The 21,234-nt window shown below is 41.8% G+C and overlaps 1 protein-coding gene and 3 gene segments (V, D, J or C); all 4 read right to left on the bottom strand.

The window, feature by feature from the left end:
• Nucleotides 1–1,527: 1,527 nt before the first annotated feature.
• Nucleotides 1,528–3,218, bottom strand: LOC103118562 (Ig lambda chain C region-like). The segment is given in 2 exon segments: nucleotides 1,528–1,979; nucleotides 3,068–3,218. Coding segments are annotated over 2 exon segments (462 nt in total).
• Nucleotides 3,219–6,510: 3,292 nt separating this feature from the next.
• LOC132539059 (Ig lambda chain C region-like) lies at nucleotides 6,511–8,209 on the bottom strand. The segment is given in 2 exon segments: nucleotides 6,511–6,967; nucleotides 8,059–8,209. Coding segments are annotated over 2 exon segments (462 nt in total).
• A 3,390-nt stretch (nucleotides 8,210–11,599) lies between these two features.
• LOC103118563 (immunoglobulin lambda-1 light chain-like) overlaps nucleotides 11,600–21,234 on the bottom strand; it is a 350,334-nt gene continuing 340,699 nt past the window's right edge. For 6 of the 7 annotated variants that reach the window (XM_060193317.1, XM_060193318.1, XM_060193314.1 and 3 more), the window contains exons 3-4: nucleotides 13,139–13,171; nucleotides 11,600–12,056 (exon numbers count right to left, since the gene is read on the bottom strand). In XM_060193317.1, the coding sequence (XP_060049300.1) occupies nucleotides 11,746–12,056; nucleotides 13,139–13,171 (344 nt within the window). In that variant the 3' untranslated portion in view covers nucleotides 11,600–11,745. Of the gene's footprint in view, nucleotides 12,057–13,138; nucleotides 13,177–21,234 lie in introns of all 7 variants that reach the window. The other variant, XM_060193316.1, reaches the window with a different exon arrangement.
• Nucleotides 16,753–21,234, bottom strand: part of LOC132539107 (Ig lambda chain C region-like) — a 304,786-nt gene continuing 300,304 nt past the window's right edge. Inside the window, 2 exon segments of the C gene segment in view lie at nucleotides 16,753–17,208; nucleotides 18,279–18,313. Of these exon segments, the coding sequence occupies nucleotides 16,898–17,208; nucleotides 18,279–18,313 (346 nt within the window).

Raw genomic sequence — 21,234 nt, 5'->3', positions numbered from 1 at the left:
CCTCTGTCTTCCCCTACTCTCTCTATTTATCTTTGTCCTATTCAAAAATGATGACAACAATTATAACTACAACAATAAAATAAGCGCAACAAAAGAGAATAAATAAATAAATTTAAAGAAAAGAGAATTTTGTCAGAGTAAAGGGAAACATAATGAAGGGAACCCAACAGCTAAGACAGTAGAACAAATGTCTCTTAACTGAGTGGTGAGATTTAGAGAATCTTGAGCAACACTAAGTTCCAGTGAGATATTCCATCAACCCTCACCAGATATCTGAGAGTTGGGCAAAGACTGGAGATCCTGAAGGACCCAGCAGGGGCAGAAACTTTTATAGATAACCAGATGTTAAGATCAACATCAGTTGAAATAGGAAGAAGTGGCATTTTAGCCCAAATTTGACTTTAGACCCCAACCAAGGATGGAAAGTGTGTACTCTCCCTGGACTTCTAGCTAGTTTCCCTCTGCTGAACAAAGCTGTCAGTGACACACAGTCAGACTGACAGAGGTCATGTTTTCTCCTCTGTCCACACCCAGTTCTGTTCCTACCTACAGTTAAGAGAGTTGTAGAAAGGGGCCTGGTGTCACCATACTCTCTCACTGGATATCTTGTCAGAACAGCAATAGGAGTGGAGAGTGCAGTGGAGAGTGGGGGTGGAGAAGTACATTTCCTTGTAGCACTGAGACCCTTCTTGAGGTGCTGAGATGCAGTGTTCCTGCTCCCACTGGATAAGGTAGAATGTGTGGCAATAGTCAGTGTGTAGTCCCCTTCCAAGACACCTTTATGTGCTTGTGAATTGTAGAATGAGACTGGCAAGGGCCAAAGGATGACTTGAGGTAGGTTGTTGGCTATCTGCTCCCAGAACTCTGAGTTTCTTCCTGGTTTCTAAGTGTGGAATTTGTTATTCCCTTGCCCTCCACCCAGCCAGTTCTCCTGTCTCCCTCTCTCTCTCTCTCTCTCTCTGTGTGTGTGTGTGTGTCTATGATTACATATGTTGAACATAAGGACAACTAGCATAGATTGTTTAGAAAAGATACTGTGATATAATCACAAACTTTTCCTGGGAACTGATGTTTTGTGTCCCATGGGCTGCTAGGTCCTCAATACCCTTGTCCTGCCCATCATGTGACAGCTGACACAGTGCCACACAAACCTGGCAGCTTTGTCTATTGATACAGTGTCTAATTCAGCACACCTCTCATGTCAGAGCATCCTTAGTCAGGTACCCACTCACATATTCCTCAAATAAAGATCTGGGTATCAACCTTGTATTGCTGTATATGAGTTATATTAATAGTTGAAAGAAGAAAGTACAAATTGTGTGCATTCTCATGTTTTGCTTCTGCTGTACTTCCCTGTTCCATAATATCCTCTCAAAATTATATTGGAGTTGTGTGACATGCCCATAGAAGTGAAAATGGAACCTACTTTATAGAGTTTTTCCCACATGGTGAAAAGATTGTGATGCCCTCTGATCCTGGGCATGTTTATCAGTAATACTAAACACCACAACAATGCATGCAATATGATTAAAGTGAGGACATTTTATTGAGAGTTGGTTGAATCCAGGCAGATGAGGTGGGGATGGTTAAGGTGGAAGGAGAGACCCACCCAGGGTCCTGTGTAGCCATCCTCAAGTATGGGGGCGAGGAGGGCCTGGGACTTCACACTCAGCTGGGGCGCACTGTCTTCTCCACGGTGCTGCCTTCATGCGTCACCTGGCAGCTGTATGAGCTATGAGATTTCCAGTCACTGGCTGTCAGGCTCAGGTAGCTGCTGGCTGCGTACTTGCTGTTGCTCTGCTTGGAGGGCTTGGTGGTCTGCACTCCTTTGGTGATGGTGGTGCCATCTTCCTTCCAGCCCACAGTCACAATGCCAGGGTAGAAGTCACTGATGAGACACACCAGTGTGGCCTTGTTGGTGCTGAGTTCCTCAGTGGATGGTGGGAACAGTGTGACTGAGGGTGCTGACTTGGGCCCACCTGTGGGATGGAGGAGAGTGAAGAGGTCAGAGGTTGGTGATTCTCAAGGATGCTCTTGACCTCATTCTTGATGTGGGTTCAGACTCCTGGGGATGCACTAGGGTCACTCTGAGTTTCCTGCTTCAATGTCCAGTTAGATGGGTTGTTCCTTTCTTCTAAGAACTCCCATATTCCTGGGAAGTCCAAACCTTAACAGTTGCCATCACCCATTCTGAAAATGCATGGGCCCCTGCCTGCCATCATGATATCTCACCCTTATCTCTGAATAAAATGGGAAAACTGGATGATGAATTTCTGTCTTTAGACTCTTTTAGTCTACAACATATACACTATTCTTAGTCATCATCTGAGACTTAGGTAATGCCACTAAATATTTTATTCAGTAGGGTCTCCTGTTCCTTGAATGTCCCATTACAAAATTACCAACTATCCCTTTTCAACAAATTTTGAACTGAGAATCTTATCCTCTTATCCTCACTCCTTGTTATTTTCTCATGGTCAGGATTGCTTTGAACTCTTCAGCAAAGTCCCCTGGAAGTCTTGGTAAGTAGGTTCCCCTCAATAACAGCTGGATTCTCCATCCCCAGATCTACAACTTCTGGCATCTTCTATGATCCTTTGACATGTAGTTACCTGACATGTATGTCCTCCTCCTCACCTGGGTCTGATCTGGGTCACTGTAAAGATTCTGTAGGGCCTCTCTAGTCTGTGGTCCCTGTTTGTTCTGCCTCTCAAGAAAGAGTTCCTTTTTACTCCCACCCCACCTAATACTATTTTGATCAAAGTTAATAAAAAATTTAAAAAAGGAGAGAATAGAGCAAGTAAAGGAAACCAGCATGACCCTAGAAGATAAACATAAAGCAACAGGTCATCCTTTCCACTCCTCTCCATCTAGGTCAGAAGTAAAGAACTGATGGTGACCAAAAGCACAAAATAAACAATCTGAACAAGAGGGGAAAGGTCAGGGTCATAGGCTTCCGGTTGGAAGCTTGAACATGGACTGTGACAGGATATAGAATAAGGGGGACTAGTAGAAAATCACTCAAACCTTGAATACATCAGGGAATTAGGGTGGATAAGAGACTTACCTGTGATGGTCAGCCTCGTCCCTCCGCCGAACACCAAACACAGTGATAAAGCTTCATACAAAAATCCCTCATGGTATGTGCTGCCCCACCCCTTATGTCCCCACCTGCAGCTGTGATGAAGGAAGTCAGGCCAGATGAGTGTCTGCTGCATAGGGGACTGCTCCCCCTGAAATGCAGCCCTTAACCCTGTGATGTACCAAGAAGACCCATGGTCTCAGTAGGTTGGTATCCAGTTATCCATTTTTCTGAGTAGAATTGTTTTCTTAGGTCTGTTTTCCAAATATCCATCTAGGGTAAGGAAAGAGTTTATTGTGATGTCATTAATGTCATTTAAGTTAAGTTAATGTCAAAAGTTAAGTTATAGGGATAAAAGCAGAATGACTCTTTAATGTTGATTGGCATAATGGAAAACCTTGTGATATCATGGCTTGGGGTGTTGCCTGATATCTAAGTAGGGTGAGTTAGTCCTTTAGAGTTGTGGTCTCAGGGAACTTGCATTGACTTCCTACTGGCTGCTGGGATCTCAGCCTTATGTTCCTTGTTGATTTCTTACTTTGGGTCTTTCCTGAGTGTATATTGATCAAGTTCTTGGTAGGAATAGTCAGATTAGGAGTATTTTTCTTCCTGGATACATGGGAGTTCTCTTCAGGGATACATTCAGTTTTTATAAGGGATGGAATGCAAAGATAAAATATGTCCTTGATATTCATTCCTGTTGAGCACTGGGTTAAAAAGTGGCCTGTTTGGACAGAGATAGAAAACAAGTCAATAAGAATTCATTAAATGGATGCTTTTAGTTATCTTAGAAAACATTCTATTTTTAATAAAGACAACAATGAGATACCACTTCACTCCTATGAGAGTGTCATACATCAGAAAAGGTAGGAGCAACAAATTCTAGAGAGGTTGTGAGGTCAAAGGAACCCTCCTTCACTGCTAGTGTAAATTTAAATTGGTCCAACCTCTGTGCAGAACAGTATGGAGAACTCTCAGAAAGCTAGAAGTGAACCTACCCTATGATCCTGAAATTCCTTTCTGGGGATATATCCTAAGACACCTAACACACCCATCCAAAAAGATTTGTGTATTCCTATGTTCATAGCAGCACAATTTGTAATAGCCAAAACTTGCAAGCAACCCAGGTGTCCATCAACAGATGAGTGGGTGAGCAATCTGGTTTATATATACACAATGAAGTACTACTCAGCTATTAAAAATGGTGACTTCACCGTTTTCAGCCCATCTTGGATGGAGCTTGAAGAAACCATGTTAACTGAAATAAGTGTGAAACAGAAGGATGAATATGGGATGATATGAGAGTGCTCAGGCAGGAGTTGTAAAACAAGATCAGAAGAGAAATCACAAGTAGAACCTGGACTTGGTGTATTGCACCAAAGTAAATGATTCTGGGGTGGTGTGGGGAGGGAGTATGGGCCCAAAATATTTCAGAGACCTAGTGGAGGTTGTATTATTATGTGGTAAACTGAGGAATGTTATGTATGTGCAAACTATTGTGTTTCCTTTCGATGTAAAACATTAATCTTCTAATAAAGAAAGTAAAAATAGAAAACATTCTATTTTTAAAATAATATTTTTTATTTTTTGTTTTAGAGAGAATAAGAAGAACTGATAAAGAGAAAAACGACACAGAAAGCTTAGAACACTGCTCAGCTCTAGCTTATGATGTGCTGGGTACTGAACCTAAGTGTTTTGGTGCCTCTGACACTAAGTTTTTATGCCTAACCACTATACTCATTACCCAGCCTTGGACACATTCTTATCAAATACCTTTACTTAAACAAGTTCTTCTCCTTTTTCTTATCTTCCTTCTCCTTCCCCACCTTCCCCCTTTTCCACCTTCTCCTCCTCCTCCTCCTCCTTCTTCTCCTACTTCTCCTTTTCTTTCTTTTTTTTTTTTTGCATCATTGTCATATCTGTGACTCTGTGCTTATTCAAATTCAACGCCACTTCCCACTTGCCAATTTTTCTTTTGCCGTTTTTGTTTGTTTTTGATACTAGTAAGGTAGATGAACAGATAGACAAAGAGATCGGAGTTAAGGAGAGATACGTAGAACATTAAGACTTTGACACTTCTCTGCTGTTTGGGAGACAGGACTTTTACCCAGATCCTTAGCATGAAAAATTCAGTTTCTCCCATGTCTGCCACCACCAACTAACTGCATGTTGAGTCCTTATGTCATGATGATATTATGAAAGGAAATTAATAAAAATACTAGAAATGAAAACATTAAAACACATGCTTGCATGTGAGAATTTCAATAAAATAATAAACTCCCATATATTAATTCAATGTGAATATGACTAATTACTATTTGACTTTAAGTTGCTATTCTGATAGTATTTTGACAGTACTCACCCTGGACATTTAGCTGGTTTCCCTCTTCTGAACAAAGCTGACAGTGTCACACAGTCAGACAGAGGTCATGTTTTCTCCTCTGTCCTCCCCTAGCTCTATTACTACCTGCAATTAAGAGAGTTGTAGAAAGGGGCCTGGGTGTCATCATACCCTCTGCACAGATATCTTGTCAGAACAGCAATAGGAGTGGAGAGTGCAGTGGAGAGAGGGTGGAGAAGTACATTTCCTTGTAGCACTGAGACCCTTCTTGAGGTGCTGAGATCCAGTGTTCCTGCTCCCACTGGATAAGGTAGAATGTGTGGCAATAGTCAGTGTGTAGTCCCCTTCCAAGACACCTTTATGTGCTTGTGGATTGTAGAATGAGACTGGCATGGGCCAAAGGGTGGCCCTTGAGGGTATGTTGTTGGCTATCTGCTCCCAGAACTCTGAGTTTCTTCCTGGTGTCTAAGTGTGGAATTTGTTATTCCCTTGCCCTCGCCCCACCCGGTTCTTCTCTCTCTCTCTCTCTCTCTCTGTGTTTTTATGATAACATATGTTGAACATAAGGACAACTAACATAGATTGTTTAGATCAGATTATACACTATACCTTTGATTGGGAACTGCTGTTTTCAGTCCAATTGGCTGCTAAGTCCTCAATATATCTATACCTGTGTCCTGCCTATCATATGACAGCTGACACAGTGCCACACAAACCTGGCAGCTTTGTCTTTAGATACAGTGTCTAATTCAGCACAGTCTCCCATGTCAGAGCGTCCCTAGTCAGATACCCACTCACAGTTTCCTCAAATAAAGATCTGAGTTTCAACCTTGTATTGCTGGATATGAGTTATATTAATAGTTGGAAGAAGACAATACAAATTGTGGGCATTCCTTTGATTTGTTTCTGCTATACTTCCCTGTTCTATAATATTCTCTCAAATTATATTGGAGTTGTGTGACATGCCCATAGAAGTGAAAATGGAACCTACTTTGCAGAGTTTTTCCCACATGGTGAAAAGATTGTGATGCCCTCTGATCCTGGGCATGTTCGTCAGTAATACTAAACACCACAACAATGCATGCAATATGATTAAAGTGAGGACATTTTATTGAGAGTTGGTTGAATCCAGGTAGATGAGGTGGGGATGGTTAAGGTGGAAGGAGAGACCCACCCAGGGTCCTGTGTAGCCATCCTCAAGTATGGGGGCGAGGAGGGCCTGGGACTTCACACTCAGCTGGGGCGCACTGTCTTCTCCATGGTGCTGCCTTCATGCGTCACCTGGCAGCTGTATGAGCTATGAGATTTCCAGTCACTGGCTGTCAGGCTCAGGTAGCTGCTGGCTGCGTACTTGCTGTTGCTCTGCTTGGAGGGCTTGGTGGTCTGCACTCCTTTGGTGATGGTGGTGCCATCTTCCTTCCAGCCCACAGTCACAATGCCAGGGTAGAAGTCACTGATGAGACACACCAGTGTGGCCTTGTTGGTGCTGAGTTCCTCAGTGGATGGTGGGAACAGTGTGACTGAGGGTGCTGACTTGGGCCCACCTGTGGGATGGAGGAGAGTGAAGAGGTCAGAGGTTGGTGATTCTCAAGGATGCTCTTGACCTCATTCTTGATGTGGGTTCAGACTCCTGGGGATACACTAGGGTCACTCTGTGTTTCCTGCTTCAATGTCCAGTTAGATGGGTTGTAACTTTCTTCAAAGAACTCCCATATTCCTGGGAAGCCTGAACCTTAACATTTGCCATCACCCATTCTGAAAATGCATGGGCCCCTGCCTGCCATCATGATATCTCACCCTTATCTCTGAATAAAATGGGAAAACTGGATGATGATTTTCTGTCTTTAGACTCTTTTAGTCTACAACATATACAATATACTTAGTCATCATCTGAGACTTTGGTAATGCCACTAAACATTTTATTCAGTAGGGTCTCCTGTTCCTTGAATGTCCCATTACAAAATTACCAACTATCCCTCTTCAACAAATTTTGAACTGAGAATCTTATCCGCCTCTGATACTCACTCCTTCTTAGGATCTCGTGATCAGGCTTGCTTTGAACTCTTCAGCGGAGCCCCCTGGAAGCCTTGTTAAGTAGGTTCACCTCAATAACAGCTGGATTCTCCATCCCCAGATCTACAACTTCTGGCATTTTCTATGATCCTTTGACATGTACTTACCTGACATGTATGTCCTCCTTCTCACCTGGGTCTGATCTGGGTTACACTAATGTTTCTGTAGGGCCTCTCTAGTATGTGGTCCCTGTTTGTTCTGCCTCTTAATAAAGAGTTCCTTTTTACTCCCTCCCCACCTAAGACTATTTTGATCAAAGTGAGTAAAAAATACAAAAAGGAGAGAATAGAGCAAGTAAAGGAAACCAGCATGACCCTAGTAGATAAACAGAAAGCAACAGGTCATCCTTTCCACTCTTCTCCATCTAGGGTCAGAAGTATAGAACTGGTGGTGACCAAAAGCAGAAAATAAACAATCTGAACAAGAGGGGAAAGGTCAGGGTCATAGGCTTCTGGTTGGAAGTTGAACATAGACTGTGACAGGATATAGAATAAGGGGGACAAGTAGTAAAATCACTCAAACCTTGAGAACATCAGGAAATTAGTTTGGAATAGGGACTTACCTGTGACGGTCAGCCTCGTCCCTCCGCCGAACACCCAACACAGTGATAAAGCTTCATACAAAAATCCCTCATGGTATGTGCTGCCCCACCCCTTAAGTCCCCACCTGCAGCTGTGATGAAGGAAGTCAGGCCAGATGAGTGTCTGCTGCATAGGGGACTGCTCCCCCTGAAATGCAGCCCTTAACCCTGTGATGTACCAAGAAGACCCATGGTCTCAGTAGGTTGGTATCCAGTTATCCATTTTTCTGAGTAGAATTGTTCTCTTAGGTCTGTTTTCCAAATCTCCATGTAGGGTTAGGAATGAGTTTATTGTGATGTCAATCATGTCACTAAAGTTAAATCACAGGGATAAAAGCAGAATGACTCTTTAATGTTGATTGGCATAATGGAACACCTTGTGATATCATGGCTTGTGTGTTGCCTGACATCTAAATAGGATGAGTTAGTCCTTTAGAAATGTGGTCTCAGGGAACTTGCACTGAATTTCTACTGGCTGCTGGGATCTCAGCCATATGTTCCTTGTTGATTTCTTACTTTGGGTCTTTCCTGAGTGTATGTTGAATAAGTTCTTTGTAGGAAAAAGCCAGATTAGGAGTATTTCTCTTCATGGATACATGGGAGCTCGTTTCAGAGATACATTCAGTGTTTATAAGAGATGGATGGTATGCAAAGCTAAAATATGTCCATGATATTCATTCCTGTTGAGCACTTGGTTAAAAAGTGCCCTGTTGGGACAGAGATAGAAAACAAGTCAATAAGAATACATTACATGGATGTTTTTAGTTATCTTAGAAAACTTTCTATTTTTAATAAAGACAACAATAGGATACCACTTCACTTTTATTATAATGTCATAAATCAGAAAAGGTAGCAGGAACAGATTCAGAGAGGTTGTGAGATCAAAGGAACTCTCCTTCACTGCTGTGTGAATGTAAATTGGTCCAACCTCTGTGCAGAACAGTCTGGAGAACTCTCAGAAAGCTAGAAGTGAACCTACCCTATGATCCTGGAATTCCTTTCCTGGGGATATATCCTAAGGAACCCAAAACACCCATCAAAAAAAGATTTGTGTATTCCTATGTTCATAGCAGCACAATTTGTAGTAGCCAAAACCTGGAAGCACCCCAGGTGTCCACCAACAGATGAGTGGCTGAGCAACTTTTGGTATATATACACAATGGAGTACTACACAGCTATTAAAAATGGTGACCTCACCATTTTCAGTCCATCTTGGATGGAGCTTGAAGAAACCATGTTAATTGAAATAAGTGTGAAACAGAAGGATGAATATGGGATGATATGAGAGTGCTCAGGCAGAAGTTGTAAAACAAGATCAGAAGAGAAATCACAAGTAGAACCTGGACTTGGTGTATTACACCAAAGTAAAAGATTATGGATTGGTGTGGGGAGGGAGTATGGGCCCAAAATATTTCAGAGGACATAGTGGGGGTTGTATTATTATGTGGTAAACTGAGGAATGTTATGTATGTGCAAACTATTGTGTTTCCTTTCGATGTAAAACATTAATCTTCTAATAAAGAAAGTAAAAATAGAAAACATTCTATTTTTAAAATAATATTTTTTATTTTTTGTTTTAGAGAGAATAAGAAGAACTGATAAAGAGAAAAAAGACACAGAAAGCTCAGAACACTGCTCAACTCTAGCTTATGTTGTGTTCGGTACTGAACCTAAGTGTTTTGGTGCCTCTGACACTAAATTCTTATGCCTAACCACTATACTCATTACCCTGCCTTGGACACATTCTTATCAAATACCTTTAATTAAACAAGTTTTTCTCCTTTTTCTTATCCTCCTTCTCCTTCTCCACCTCCCACCTCTTCCACCTTCTCCTTCTCCTCCTCCTCCTCCTTCTTCTCCTCCTTCTCCTTTTCTTTCTTTCTTTCTTTCTTTTTTTTTTTGCATCAATGTCATATCTGTGACTCTGTGCTTATACAAATTCAACGCCACTTCTCACTTGCCAATTTTTATTTTGCCTTTTTTGTTTGTTTTTGATACTAGTAAGGTAGATGAACAGATAGACAAAGAGATCGGAGTTAAGGAGAGATACGTAGAATGTAAAGACTTTGACACTTCTCCTCTGCTGTTTGGGAAACAGGACTTTTACCCAGATCCTTAGCATGAAAAATTCAGTTTCTCCCATGTCTGCCACCAACAACTGCATGTTGATTCCTTATGTCATGATGATATTATGAAAGGAAATTAATAAAAATATTAGAAATGAAAACATTAAAACACATGCTTGCATATGAGAATTTCAATATTTTGTGTTCATACATGAAGTAAAGGTTGGAAAAGAATAATGAACTGCCATATATTAACCAGATTATGGTATTTATGACATATTCAATGTGAAGATGACTAATTACTATTTGACTTTAAGCTGCTATTCGGATAGTATTTTGACATTATCACCCTGGTCATTTAGCTGGTTTCCCTCTTCTGAACAAAGCTGACAGTGTCACACAGTCAGACAGAGGTCATGTTTTCTCCTCTGTCCTCCCCCAGCTCTATTACTACCTGCAGTTAAGAGAGTTGTAGAAAGGGGCCTGGGTGTCATCATACCCTCTGCAAGGGCTATCTTGTCAGAACAGCAATAGGAGTGGAGAGTGCAGTGGAGAGTGGGGGTTGAGAAGTACACTTCCTTGTAGCACTGAGACCTTTCTTGAGGTGCTGAGATCCAGTGTTCCTGCTCTCCCTGGATAAGGTAGAATGTGTGGGAATAGTCAGTGTGTAGTCCCCTTCCAAGACACCTTTATGTGCTTGTGGATTGTAGAATGAGACTGGCATTGGCCAAAAGGTGGCCCTTGAGGGTATGTTGTTGGCTATCTGCTCCCAGAACTCTGAGTTTCTTCCTGGTGTCTAAGTGTGGAATTTGTTATTCCCTTGCCCTCCCCAATCTGGTTCTTCTCTCTCTCTCTCTCTCTCTCTGTGTGTGTGTGTGTGTGTGTGTGTGTGTGTGTGTGCGTGTGTGTTTATGATTACATATGTTGAACATAAGGACAACTAACATAGATTGTTTAGATCAGATTATACACTTTACCTTTGATTGGGAACTGCAGTTTTGTGTCCCATGGGCTGCTAGGTCCTCAATATATCTATACCCTTGTCCTGCCCATCATATGACAGCTGACACAGTGCCACACAAACCTGGCAGCTTTGTCTTTTGATACAGTGTCTTATTCAGCACACTATCTCTTATGTCAGATTGTCCCTAGTCAGATACCCACTCACAGCTTCCTCCAAAAAAGATCTGGGTATCAACTTTGTATTGCTGGATATGAGTTATATTAATAGTTGGAAGAAGACAGTACAAATTTTGGGCATTCCTTTGATTTGTTTCTGCTATACTTCTCTGTTCTATAATATTCTCTCTAATTATATTGGAGTTGTGTGACATGCCCATAGAAGTGAAAATGGAACCTACTTTACAGAGTTTTTCCCATATGGTGAAAAGATTGTGATGCCCTCTAATCCTGGGCATGTTTGTCAGTAATACTAAACACCAAAACAATGCATGCAATATGATTAAAGTGAAGACATTTTATTGAGAGTTGGTTGAATCCAGGCAGATGAGGTGGGGATGGTTAAGGTGGAAGGAGAGACCCACCCAGGGTCCTGTGTAGCCATCCTCAAGTATGGGGGCGAGGAGGGCCTGGGACTTCACACTCAGCTGGGGCGCACTGTCTTCTCCACGGTGCTGCCTTCATGCGTCACCTGGCAGCTGTATGAGCTATGAGATTTCCAGTCACTGGCTGTCAGGCTCAGGTAGCTGCTGGCTGCGTACTTGCTGTTGCTCTGCTTGGAGGGCTTGGTGGTCTGCACCCCTTTGGTGATGGTGGTGCCATCTTCCTTCCAGCCCACAGTCACACTGCCAGGGTAGAAGTCACTGATGAGACACACCAGTGTGGCCTTGTTGGTGCTGAGTTCCTCAGTGGATGGTGGGAACAGTGTGACTGAGGGTGCTGACTTGGGCCCACCTGTGGGATGAAGGAGAGTGAAGAGGTCAGAGGTTGGTGATTCTCAAGGATGCTCTTGACCTCATTCTTGATGTGGGTACAGACTCCTGGGGATACACTAGGGTCACTCTAAGTTTCCTGCTTCAATGCCCAGTTAGATGGGTTGTTCCTTTCTTCAAAGAACTCCCATATTCCTGGGAAGCCTGAACCTTAACACTTGCCATCCCCCATTCTGTAAATGTATCGGCCCCTGCTTGCCATCATGATATCTCACCCTTATGTCTGAATAAAATGAGAAAACTCCATGATCAATTTCTGTCTTTAGACTCTTTTAGTCTACAACATATACAATATACGTAGTCATCATCTGAGACTTTGGTAATGCCACTAAACATTTTGTTCAATAGGGTCTCCTGTTCCTTAATTAAGTGTCCTATAAGACAATTACCAACTATCCCTTTTCAACAAATTTTAAACTGAGAATCTTATCCTCCTCTGATCCTCACTCCTTCTGAGGATCTCATGATCAGGCTTGCTTTGAACTCTTCAGCGGAGACCCCTGGAAGTCTTGGTAAGTAGGTTCCCCTCAATAACAGCTAGATACTCCATCCCCAGATCTACAACTTCTGGCATCTTCTATGATCCTTTGACATGTATGTCCTCCTCCTCACCTGGGTCTGATCTGGGTCACTCTAATGATTCTGTCGGGCCTCTCTAGTCTGTGGTCCCTGTTTGTTCTGCCTCTCAAGAAAGAGTTCCTTTTTACTCCCTCCCCACCAAAGACTATTTTGATCAAAGTTAATAAAAAAAAAATAAGACAGAGAGAACAGAGCCAGTAAAGAAAACCAGCATGAACCTAGCAGATAAATAGAAAGCAGCAGGTCATCCTTTCCACTTCTCTCCATCTAGGGTCAGAAGTAAAGAACTGGTGGTGACTAAAAGCACAAAATAAACAATCTGAACAAAAGGGGAAAGGTCAACGTCATAGGCTTCTGGCTGGAAGCTTGAACATGGAGTGTGACAGGATATAGAATAAGGGGGACAAGTAGAAAAGCATTCAAACCTTGAGAACATCAGGGAATTAGTTTGGATAAGAGACTTACCTGTGACGGTCAGCCTCGTCCCTCCTCCGAACACTCGACACAGTGATAAAGCTTCATACAAAAATCCCTCATGGTATGTGCTGCCCCACCCCTTATGTCCCCACCTGCAGCTGTGATGAAGGAAGTCAGGCCAGATGAGTGTCTGCTGCATAGGGGACTGCTCCCCCTGAAATGCAGCCCTTAACCCTGTGATGTACCAAGAAGACCTGTGGTCTCTGTAGGTTAGTATCCAGTTATCCATTTTTCTGAGTAGAATTGTTTCCTTAGGTCTGTTTTCCAAATCTCCATCTAGGGTTAGGAAAGATTTTATTGTGATGTCATTCATGTCACTAAAAGTTAAGTCACAGGGATAAAAGCAGAATGACTCTTTAATGTTGATTGGCATAATGGAACACTTTGTGAAATCATGGCTTGGAGTGTTGCCTGACATCTAGGTAGGATGTTAGTCCTTTAGAAAAGTGGCCTCAGGGAACTTTTACTGACTTCCTACTGGCTGCTAGGATCTCACCCATATGTTCCTTGTTGATCTTACTTTGTGTCTTTCCTGAGTGTATTTTGATTAAGTTCTGTGTAGGAAAAGCGAGGTTAGCAGAATTTTTCTTCCTGGATACATGGGAGCTCTCTTCAGGGATTCAGTGTTTATAAGGGATGGTATGTAAAGCTAAAATATGTCCATGATATTCATTACTGTTGAGCATTGGGTTAAATAAATGGCCTGTTGGACAGAGATAGAAAACAAGTCAATAAGAATTCATTAAATGGATGTTTTTAGTTATCTTAGAAAACATTCTATTTTTAATAAAGACAACACTGAGATACCATTTCACTCCTACGAGAGTGCCATACATCTGAAAAGGTAGGAGCAACAAATACTGGAAGGTTGTGGGTTCAAAGGAACCCTCCTTCACTGCTAGTGTGAATGTAAATTGGTCCAACTTCTGTGCAGAGCAGTCTGCAGAACTCTCAGAAGGCTAGAAGTGAACCTACCCTATGATTCTGGAATTCATTTCTTGGGGATATATCCTAAGGAACCTAACACACCCATCCAAAAAAGATTTGTGTATACCTATGTTCATAGCATCACAATTTGCCATAGCCAAAACCTGGAAGCACCCCAGGTATCCAACAGCAGATGAGTGGCTGAGCAAGTTGTGATATATATACCTAGTGGAGTACTACTCAGCTATTAAAAATGGCGACTTCACCATTTTCAGTCCATCTTGGATGGAGCTTGAAGAAACTATGTTGAGTGAAATAAGTGTGAAACAGAAGGATGAATAAGGGGCGATGTGAGAGTGCTCAGGCAGAAGTTGTAAAACAAGACCAGAAGAGAAATCGCAAGTAGAACCTGGACTTGGTGTATTGCACCAAAGTAAAAGACTCTGGGGTGGGGTGGAGATGGAGTCTTGGCCCAAATACACTAGAGGACCTAGTGGGGGTTGTATTATTATGTAGAAAACTGAGACATTTTACGCACATACAAACTATTGTATTTACTTTTGAATGTAAAACATTAATTTCCCAATAAAGAAAGTAGAAAAAAGAAAATATTCTATTTTTAAAAAATAATTTTTATTTTTTGTTTTAGAGAGAATAAGAAGAACTGATAAAGCGAAAAAAGACACAGAAATCTCAGAACACTGCTCAGCTCTAGCTTATGGTGGTGCTGGGTACTGATCCTGGGAGTTTTGTTGCCCCTGACACTAAATATTGATGCCTAACCACTATACTCATTACCCAGCCTTGGACACATTCTTATCAAATACTTTTACTTAAAAAAGTTCTTCTCCTTTTCCTTAACCTCCTTCTTCTTCTCCTCCTCCTCCTTCTCCTCCTCCTCCTCCTTCTCCTCCTCCTCTTCCTTCTCCTCCTCCTTCTTCTTCTCCTCCTCCTCTTCCTTGTACTCCTCCTCCTCCTCTTCCTCCTCCTATTTTTTTTTTTGCATCATTGTTATCACTGTGACTGGGTACTTGTATGACTTCAATGTCACTTCCCACTTGCCAATTTTTCTTTTGCCATTTTTTGTTTGTTTTTGATACTAGTAAGGTAGGTGAATAGATACATAAAGAGATAGGAGTTAAGGAGAGATCCCCAGACCACTACTCTAACACTGGGAAACTTGTCCTCTGCAGTTTGGGAAGCAGGACTTTTACCCAGATCCTTAGCATGAAAAATTCAGTTTCTACCATGTCTGCCACCACCTAGTGCACGTTTATTCCTTATCTAAGAGGCACTTTACAGAAAAAAAAAACAGGAAGAGAGGAATTCACTCAGCTGCAGATTAGAAGGTCAGAGTATATATCATGTTGATATTATGAAAGGAAATTAATATAATAATTTGAAATGAAAATATTAAAACGCATGCCTGCATATGAGAATTTCAATCATTTTGTGTTCATACATGAAGTAAAGATTAGAAAAGAATAATGAACTCCCATATATTAACCAGATTATGGTATTTATGACATATTCAATGTGAAGATGACTAATTACTATTTGACTGTAAGCTGCTATGTTGATAGTACTCAGCCTGGACAATTAGCTAGTTTCCCTCTTCTGAACAAAGCTGTCAGTGACACACAGTCAGACAGAGGTCATGTTTTCTCCTCTGTCCTCCCCCAGCTCTATTACTACCTGCAGTTATAGATTTGTGGAAAGGGACCTGGGTGTCATCATACCCTCTGCACAGATATCTTGTCAGAACAGCAATAGGAGTGGAGAGTGCAGTGGAGAGTGGGGATTGAGAAGTACACTTCCTTGTAGCACTGAGACCTTTCTTGAGGTGCTGAGATCAATGTTCCTGCTCTCCCTGGATAAGGTAGAATGTGTGGCAATAGTCAGTGTGTAGTCCCCTTCCAAGACACCTTTATGTGCTTGTGGATTGTAGAATGAGACTGGCATTGGCCAAAAGGTGGCCCTTGAGGGTAGGTTGTTGGCTATCTGCTCCCAGAACTCTGAGTATCTTACTGGTGTCTAAGTGTGGAATTTGTTATTCCCTTGCCCTCCTCCGACCCGGTTCTCCTCTCTTCTCTCTGCACATGCCCGTACGCATATGTGTGTGTGTGTGTGTGTGTCTATGATTACATATATTGAACATAAGGACAACTAGCATAGATTGTTTAGATTAGATCAACTGTACCTTTTCCTGGGAACTGCTGTTTGAGTCCCATGGGCTGTTAGGTCCTCAATATATCTATACCCTTGTTCTGCCCACCATGTGACAGCTGACACAGTGACACACAAACCTGGCAGCTTTGTCTTTTGATACAGTGTCTTATTCAGCACACTCTCTCATGTCAGACCATCCAAGTGAGATACCCACTCACAGCTTCCTCAGAAAAAGATCTGGGTATCAACTTTGTACTGCTGGATATGAGTTATATTAATAGTTGAAAGAAGAAAGTACATATTGTGTGCATTCCTTTCTTTTGTTTCTGCTGTATTCCCCTTTTCCATAATACCCTCTTAAAATTATATTGGAGTAGTGTGACATGCCCATATAAGTGAAAATGGAACCTACTTTATAGAGTTTTTCCATATGGTCAAAAGAGTGTGATACCTTCTGATCCTGGGCATGTTTGTCAGTAATACTAAACACCACAACAATGCATCAATATGATTAAAGTGAGGACATTTTATTGAGAGTTGGTTGAATCCAGGCAGATGGGTTGGGGATGGTTAAGGTGGAAGGAGAGACCCACCCAGGTCCTGTGTAGCCATCCTCAAGTATGGGGGCGAGGAGGGCCTGGGACTTCACACTCAGCTGGGGCGCACTGTCTTCTCCACGGTGCTGCCTTCATGCGTCACCTGGCAGCTGTATGAACTATGAGATTTCCAGTCACTGGCTGTCAGGCTCAGGTAGCTGCTGGCTGCGTACTTGCTGTTGCTCTGCTTGGAGGGCTTGGTGGTCTGCACCCCTTTGGTGATGGTGGTGCCATCTTCCTTCCAGCCCACAGTCACACTGCCAGGGTAGAAGTCACTGATGAGACACACCAGTGTGGCCTTGTTGGTGCTGAGTTCCTCAGTGGATGGTGGGAACAGTGTGACTGAGGGTGCTGACTTGGGCCCACCTGTGGGATGGAGGAGAGTGAAGAGGTCAGAGGTTGGTGATTCTCAAGGATGCTCTTGACCTCATTCTTGATTTGGGTACAGACTCCTGGGCATGCACTAGGGTTACTCTGTGTTTCCTGCTTCAATGCCCAGTTAGATGGGTTGTTCCTTTCTTCAAAGAACTCCCATATTCCTGGGAAGCCTGAACCTTAATATTTGCCATCACCCATTGAAAATATATCGGCCCCTGCTTGCCATCATGATATCTCACCCTTATGTCTGAATAAAATGAGAAAACTCCATGATCAATTTCTGTCTTTAGACTCTTTTAGTCTACAACATATACAATATACTTAGTCATCATCTGAGACTTTGGTAATGCCACTAAACATTTTGTTCAATAGGGTCTCCTGTTCCTTAATTAAGTATCCTATAAGACAATTACCAACTATCCCTTTTCAACAAATTTTGAACTGAGAATCTTATCCTCCTCTGATTCTCACTCCTTGTTAGGATCTCATGGTCAGGCTTGCTTTGAACTCTTCAGCGGAGCCCCTTGGAAGCCTTGTTAAGTGGGTTCACCTCAAAAACAGCTAGATACTCCATCCCCAGATCTACAACTTCTGACATCTGCTATGATCCTTTGACATGTATATCCTCCTGACCTGGGTCTGAACTGGGTCACTCTAATGATTCTGTCAGGCCTCTCTAGTCTGTGGTCCCTGTTTGTTCTGCCTCTCAAGAAAGGGTTCCTTTTTACTCCCTCCCCACCAAAGACTATTTTGATCAAAGTTAATAAAAAAAAGAGAGAGAACAGAGCAAGTAAAGGAAACCAGCATGACCCTAGGAGTTAAACAGAAAGGAACAGGTCATCCTTTCCACTCCTCTCCATCTAGGGTCGGAAGTAAAGAACTGATGGTGATCAAAAGCAGAAAATAAACAATCTGAACAAGAGGGGAAAGGTCAGGGTCATAGGCTTCCAGTTGGAATCTTGAACATGGACTGTGACAGGATACAGAATAAGGGGGACAAGTAGAAAATCACTCAAACCTTGAGAACATCAGGGAATTAGTTTGGATAAGGGACTTACCTGTGACGGTCAGCCTTGTCCCTCCGCCGAAAACCTCACACAGTGATAAAGCTTCACACAAAAATCCCTCATGGTATGTGCTGCCCCACCCCCTATGTCCCCACCTGCAGCTGTGATGAAGGAAGTCAGGCTAGATGAGTGTCTGCTGCATAGGGGACTGCTCCCCCTGAAATGCAGCCCTTAACCCTGTCATGTACCAAGAAGACCTGTGGTCTCAGTAGGTTGGTATCCAGTTATCCATTTTTCTGAGTAGAATTGTTTTCTGAGGTCTGTTTTCCAAATCTCCATGTAGGGTTAGGAATGAGTTTATTGTGATGTCATTCATGTCACTAAAGTTAAATCACAGGGATAAAAGCAGAATGACTCTTTAATGTTGATTGGCATAATGGAACACCTTGTGATATTATAGCTTGGGTGTTGCCTGACATCTAAGTAGGATGAGATAGTCCTTTAGAAAAGTGGCTCCTGGGGTCTTGCACTGACTTCCTACTGGCTGCTGGGATCTCAGCCATATGTTCCTTGGTGATTTCTTACTTTGGGTCTTTCCTGAGAGTGTGTTGATCAAGTTCTGTGTAGGTAAAACCAGGTTAGAAGTATTTTTTTTTCATGGATACATGGGAGCTCTCTTCAGGGATACATTCAGTGTTTATAAGGGATGGTATGTAAAACTAAAATATGTCCATGATATTTATTCCTGTTGAGCATTGGGTGAAGAAAATGGCCTGTTGGACAGAGGTAGAAAACAAGTCAATAAGAATTCCTTAAATGGATGTTTTTAGTTATCTTAGAAAACATTCTATTTTTAATAAAGATAACACTGAGATACCATTTCACTCCTATGAGAATGCCATACATCTGAAAAGGTAGGAGCAGCAAATGCTGGAGAGGTTGTGTAGTCAAAGGAATCCTTCTTCACTGCTGGTGTGAATGTAAATTGGTCAAACCTCTGTGTAAAGCAGTATGGAGAACTCTCAGAAGGCTAAAAGTGAACCTACCCTATGATTCTGGAATTCATTTCTTGAGGATATATCCTAAGGAACCTAACACACCCATCCAAAAAATATTTATATATACCTATGTTCATAGCATCACAATTTGTAATAGCCAAAACCTGTGTCCAGCAACAGATGAGTGGCTGAGGAAGTTGTGATATATATACACAATGGAGTACTTCTCAGCTATTAAAAATGGTGACTTCACCATTTTCAGCCCATCTTGGATGGAGCTTGAAGAAATCATGTTACGTGAAATAAGTCTAACACAGAAGGATGAATATGGGATGATATAAGAGTTCTTAGGCAGAAGCTGTAAAACAAGATCAGAAGAGAAATCAGAAGTAGGACCTGGAGTTGGTGTATTGCACCAAAGTAAAAGACTCTTGGGTGGTGTGGGGACAGAGTATGGGCCCAAAAAGATGACAGAGGACCTAGTGGGGGTTGTATTCTTATGTGAAAAACTGAGAAATGTTATGCATGTAGAACTATTGTATTTCCTTTTACTGTAAAACATTAATCTCCCAATAAAAAAGTAAAAAAAAAAGAAAACGTTATATTTTGAAAATAATAATTTTTATTTTTTGTTTTAGAGAGAATAAGAAGAACTGATAAAAAGAAAAAAGACACAGAATCTCAGAACACTCCTCCACTCTAACTTATGGTGGTGCTGGGTACTGAACCTGGGAGTTTTGTTGCTTCTGACATTAAATATTTTTGCCTAACCACTATACTCATTACCCAGCCTTGGACACATTCTTATCAAATACTTTTACTTAAAAAAGTTCTACTCCTTTTCCTTAACCTCCTTCTCCTCCACCTCCTTCTCATCTCTTCCTTGTACTCCTCCTCCACTTCCTCCTTCTTCTCCTTCTTTTTTTGTTTTTTGCATCATTGTTATCACTGTGACTGGGTACTTGTATGACTTCAGTGTCACTTCCCACTTGCCAATTTTTCTTTTGTCATTTTTTGTTTGTTTTTGATACTAGTAAGGAAGGTGAATAGATACATAAAGAGATAGGAGTTAAGGAGAAATACCCAGACCACTACTCTAACACTGGGAAACTTGTCCTCTACAGTTTGGGACAGGACTTTTACCCAGATCCTTAGCATGAAAAATTCAGTTTCTACCATGTCTGCCACCACCTAGTGCACGTTTATTCCTTATCAAAAAGGCACATTACAGAAAAAAAAACAGGAAGAGAGGAATTCACTCAGCTGCAGATTAGAAGGTCAGAGTATATATCATGATGATATTAAGAAAGGAAATTAATACAATAATTTGAAATGAAAATATTAAAACACATGCCTGCATATGAGAATTTCAATCATTTTGTGTTCATACATGAAGTAAAGATTAGAAAAGAATAATGATCTCCCATATATTAACCAGATTATGATATTTATGACATATTCAATGTGAATATGACTAAATACTATTTGACTGTAAGCTGCTATATTGATAGTACTCAGCCTGGACATTTAGCTGGTTTCCTTCTTCTGAACAAAGCTGACAGTGTCACACAGTCAGACAGAGGTCATGTTTTCTCCTCTGTCCTCCCCCAGCTCTATTACTACCTGCAGTTAAGAGAGTTGTAGAAAGGGCCTGGGTGTCATCATACCCTCTGCAAGGCTATCTTGTCAGAACAGCAATAGGAGTGGAGAGTGCAGTGGAGAGTGGGGGTGGAGAAGTACACTTCCTTGTAGCACTGAGACCCTTCTTGAGGTGCTGAGATCCAGTGTTCCTGCTCCCACTGGATAAGGTAGAATGTGTGGCAATAGATACTGTGTTGTCCCCTTCCAAGACACCTTTATGTGCTTGTGGATTGTAGAAAGAGACTGGCAAGGGCCAAAGGGTGACCCTTGAGGATAGGTTGTTAGATGTTCTGCTCCCAGAACTCTGAGTTTCTTCCTAGTGAGTAAGTGTGGAATTTGTTATTCCCTTGCCCTCCCCCGACCCGGTT

This window comes from Erinaceus europaeus, chromosome 6 (assembly GCF_950295315.1).
Source record: "Erinaceus europaeus chromosome 6, mEriEur2.1, whole genome shotgun sequence".
Classification (NCBI taxonomy): domain Eukaryota; kingdom Metazoa; phylum Chordata; class Mammalia; order Eulipotyphla; family Erinaceidae; genus Erinaceus; species Erinaceus europaeus.
Note: the sequence above shows the minus strand (reverse complement) of the source record. Positions and strands in the feature narration are given on the sequence as shown.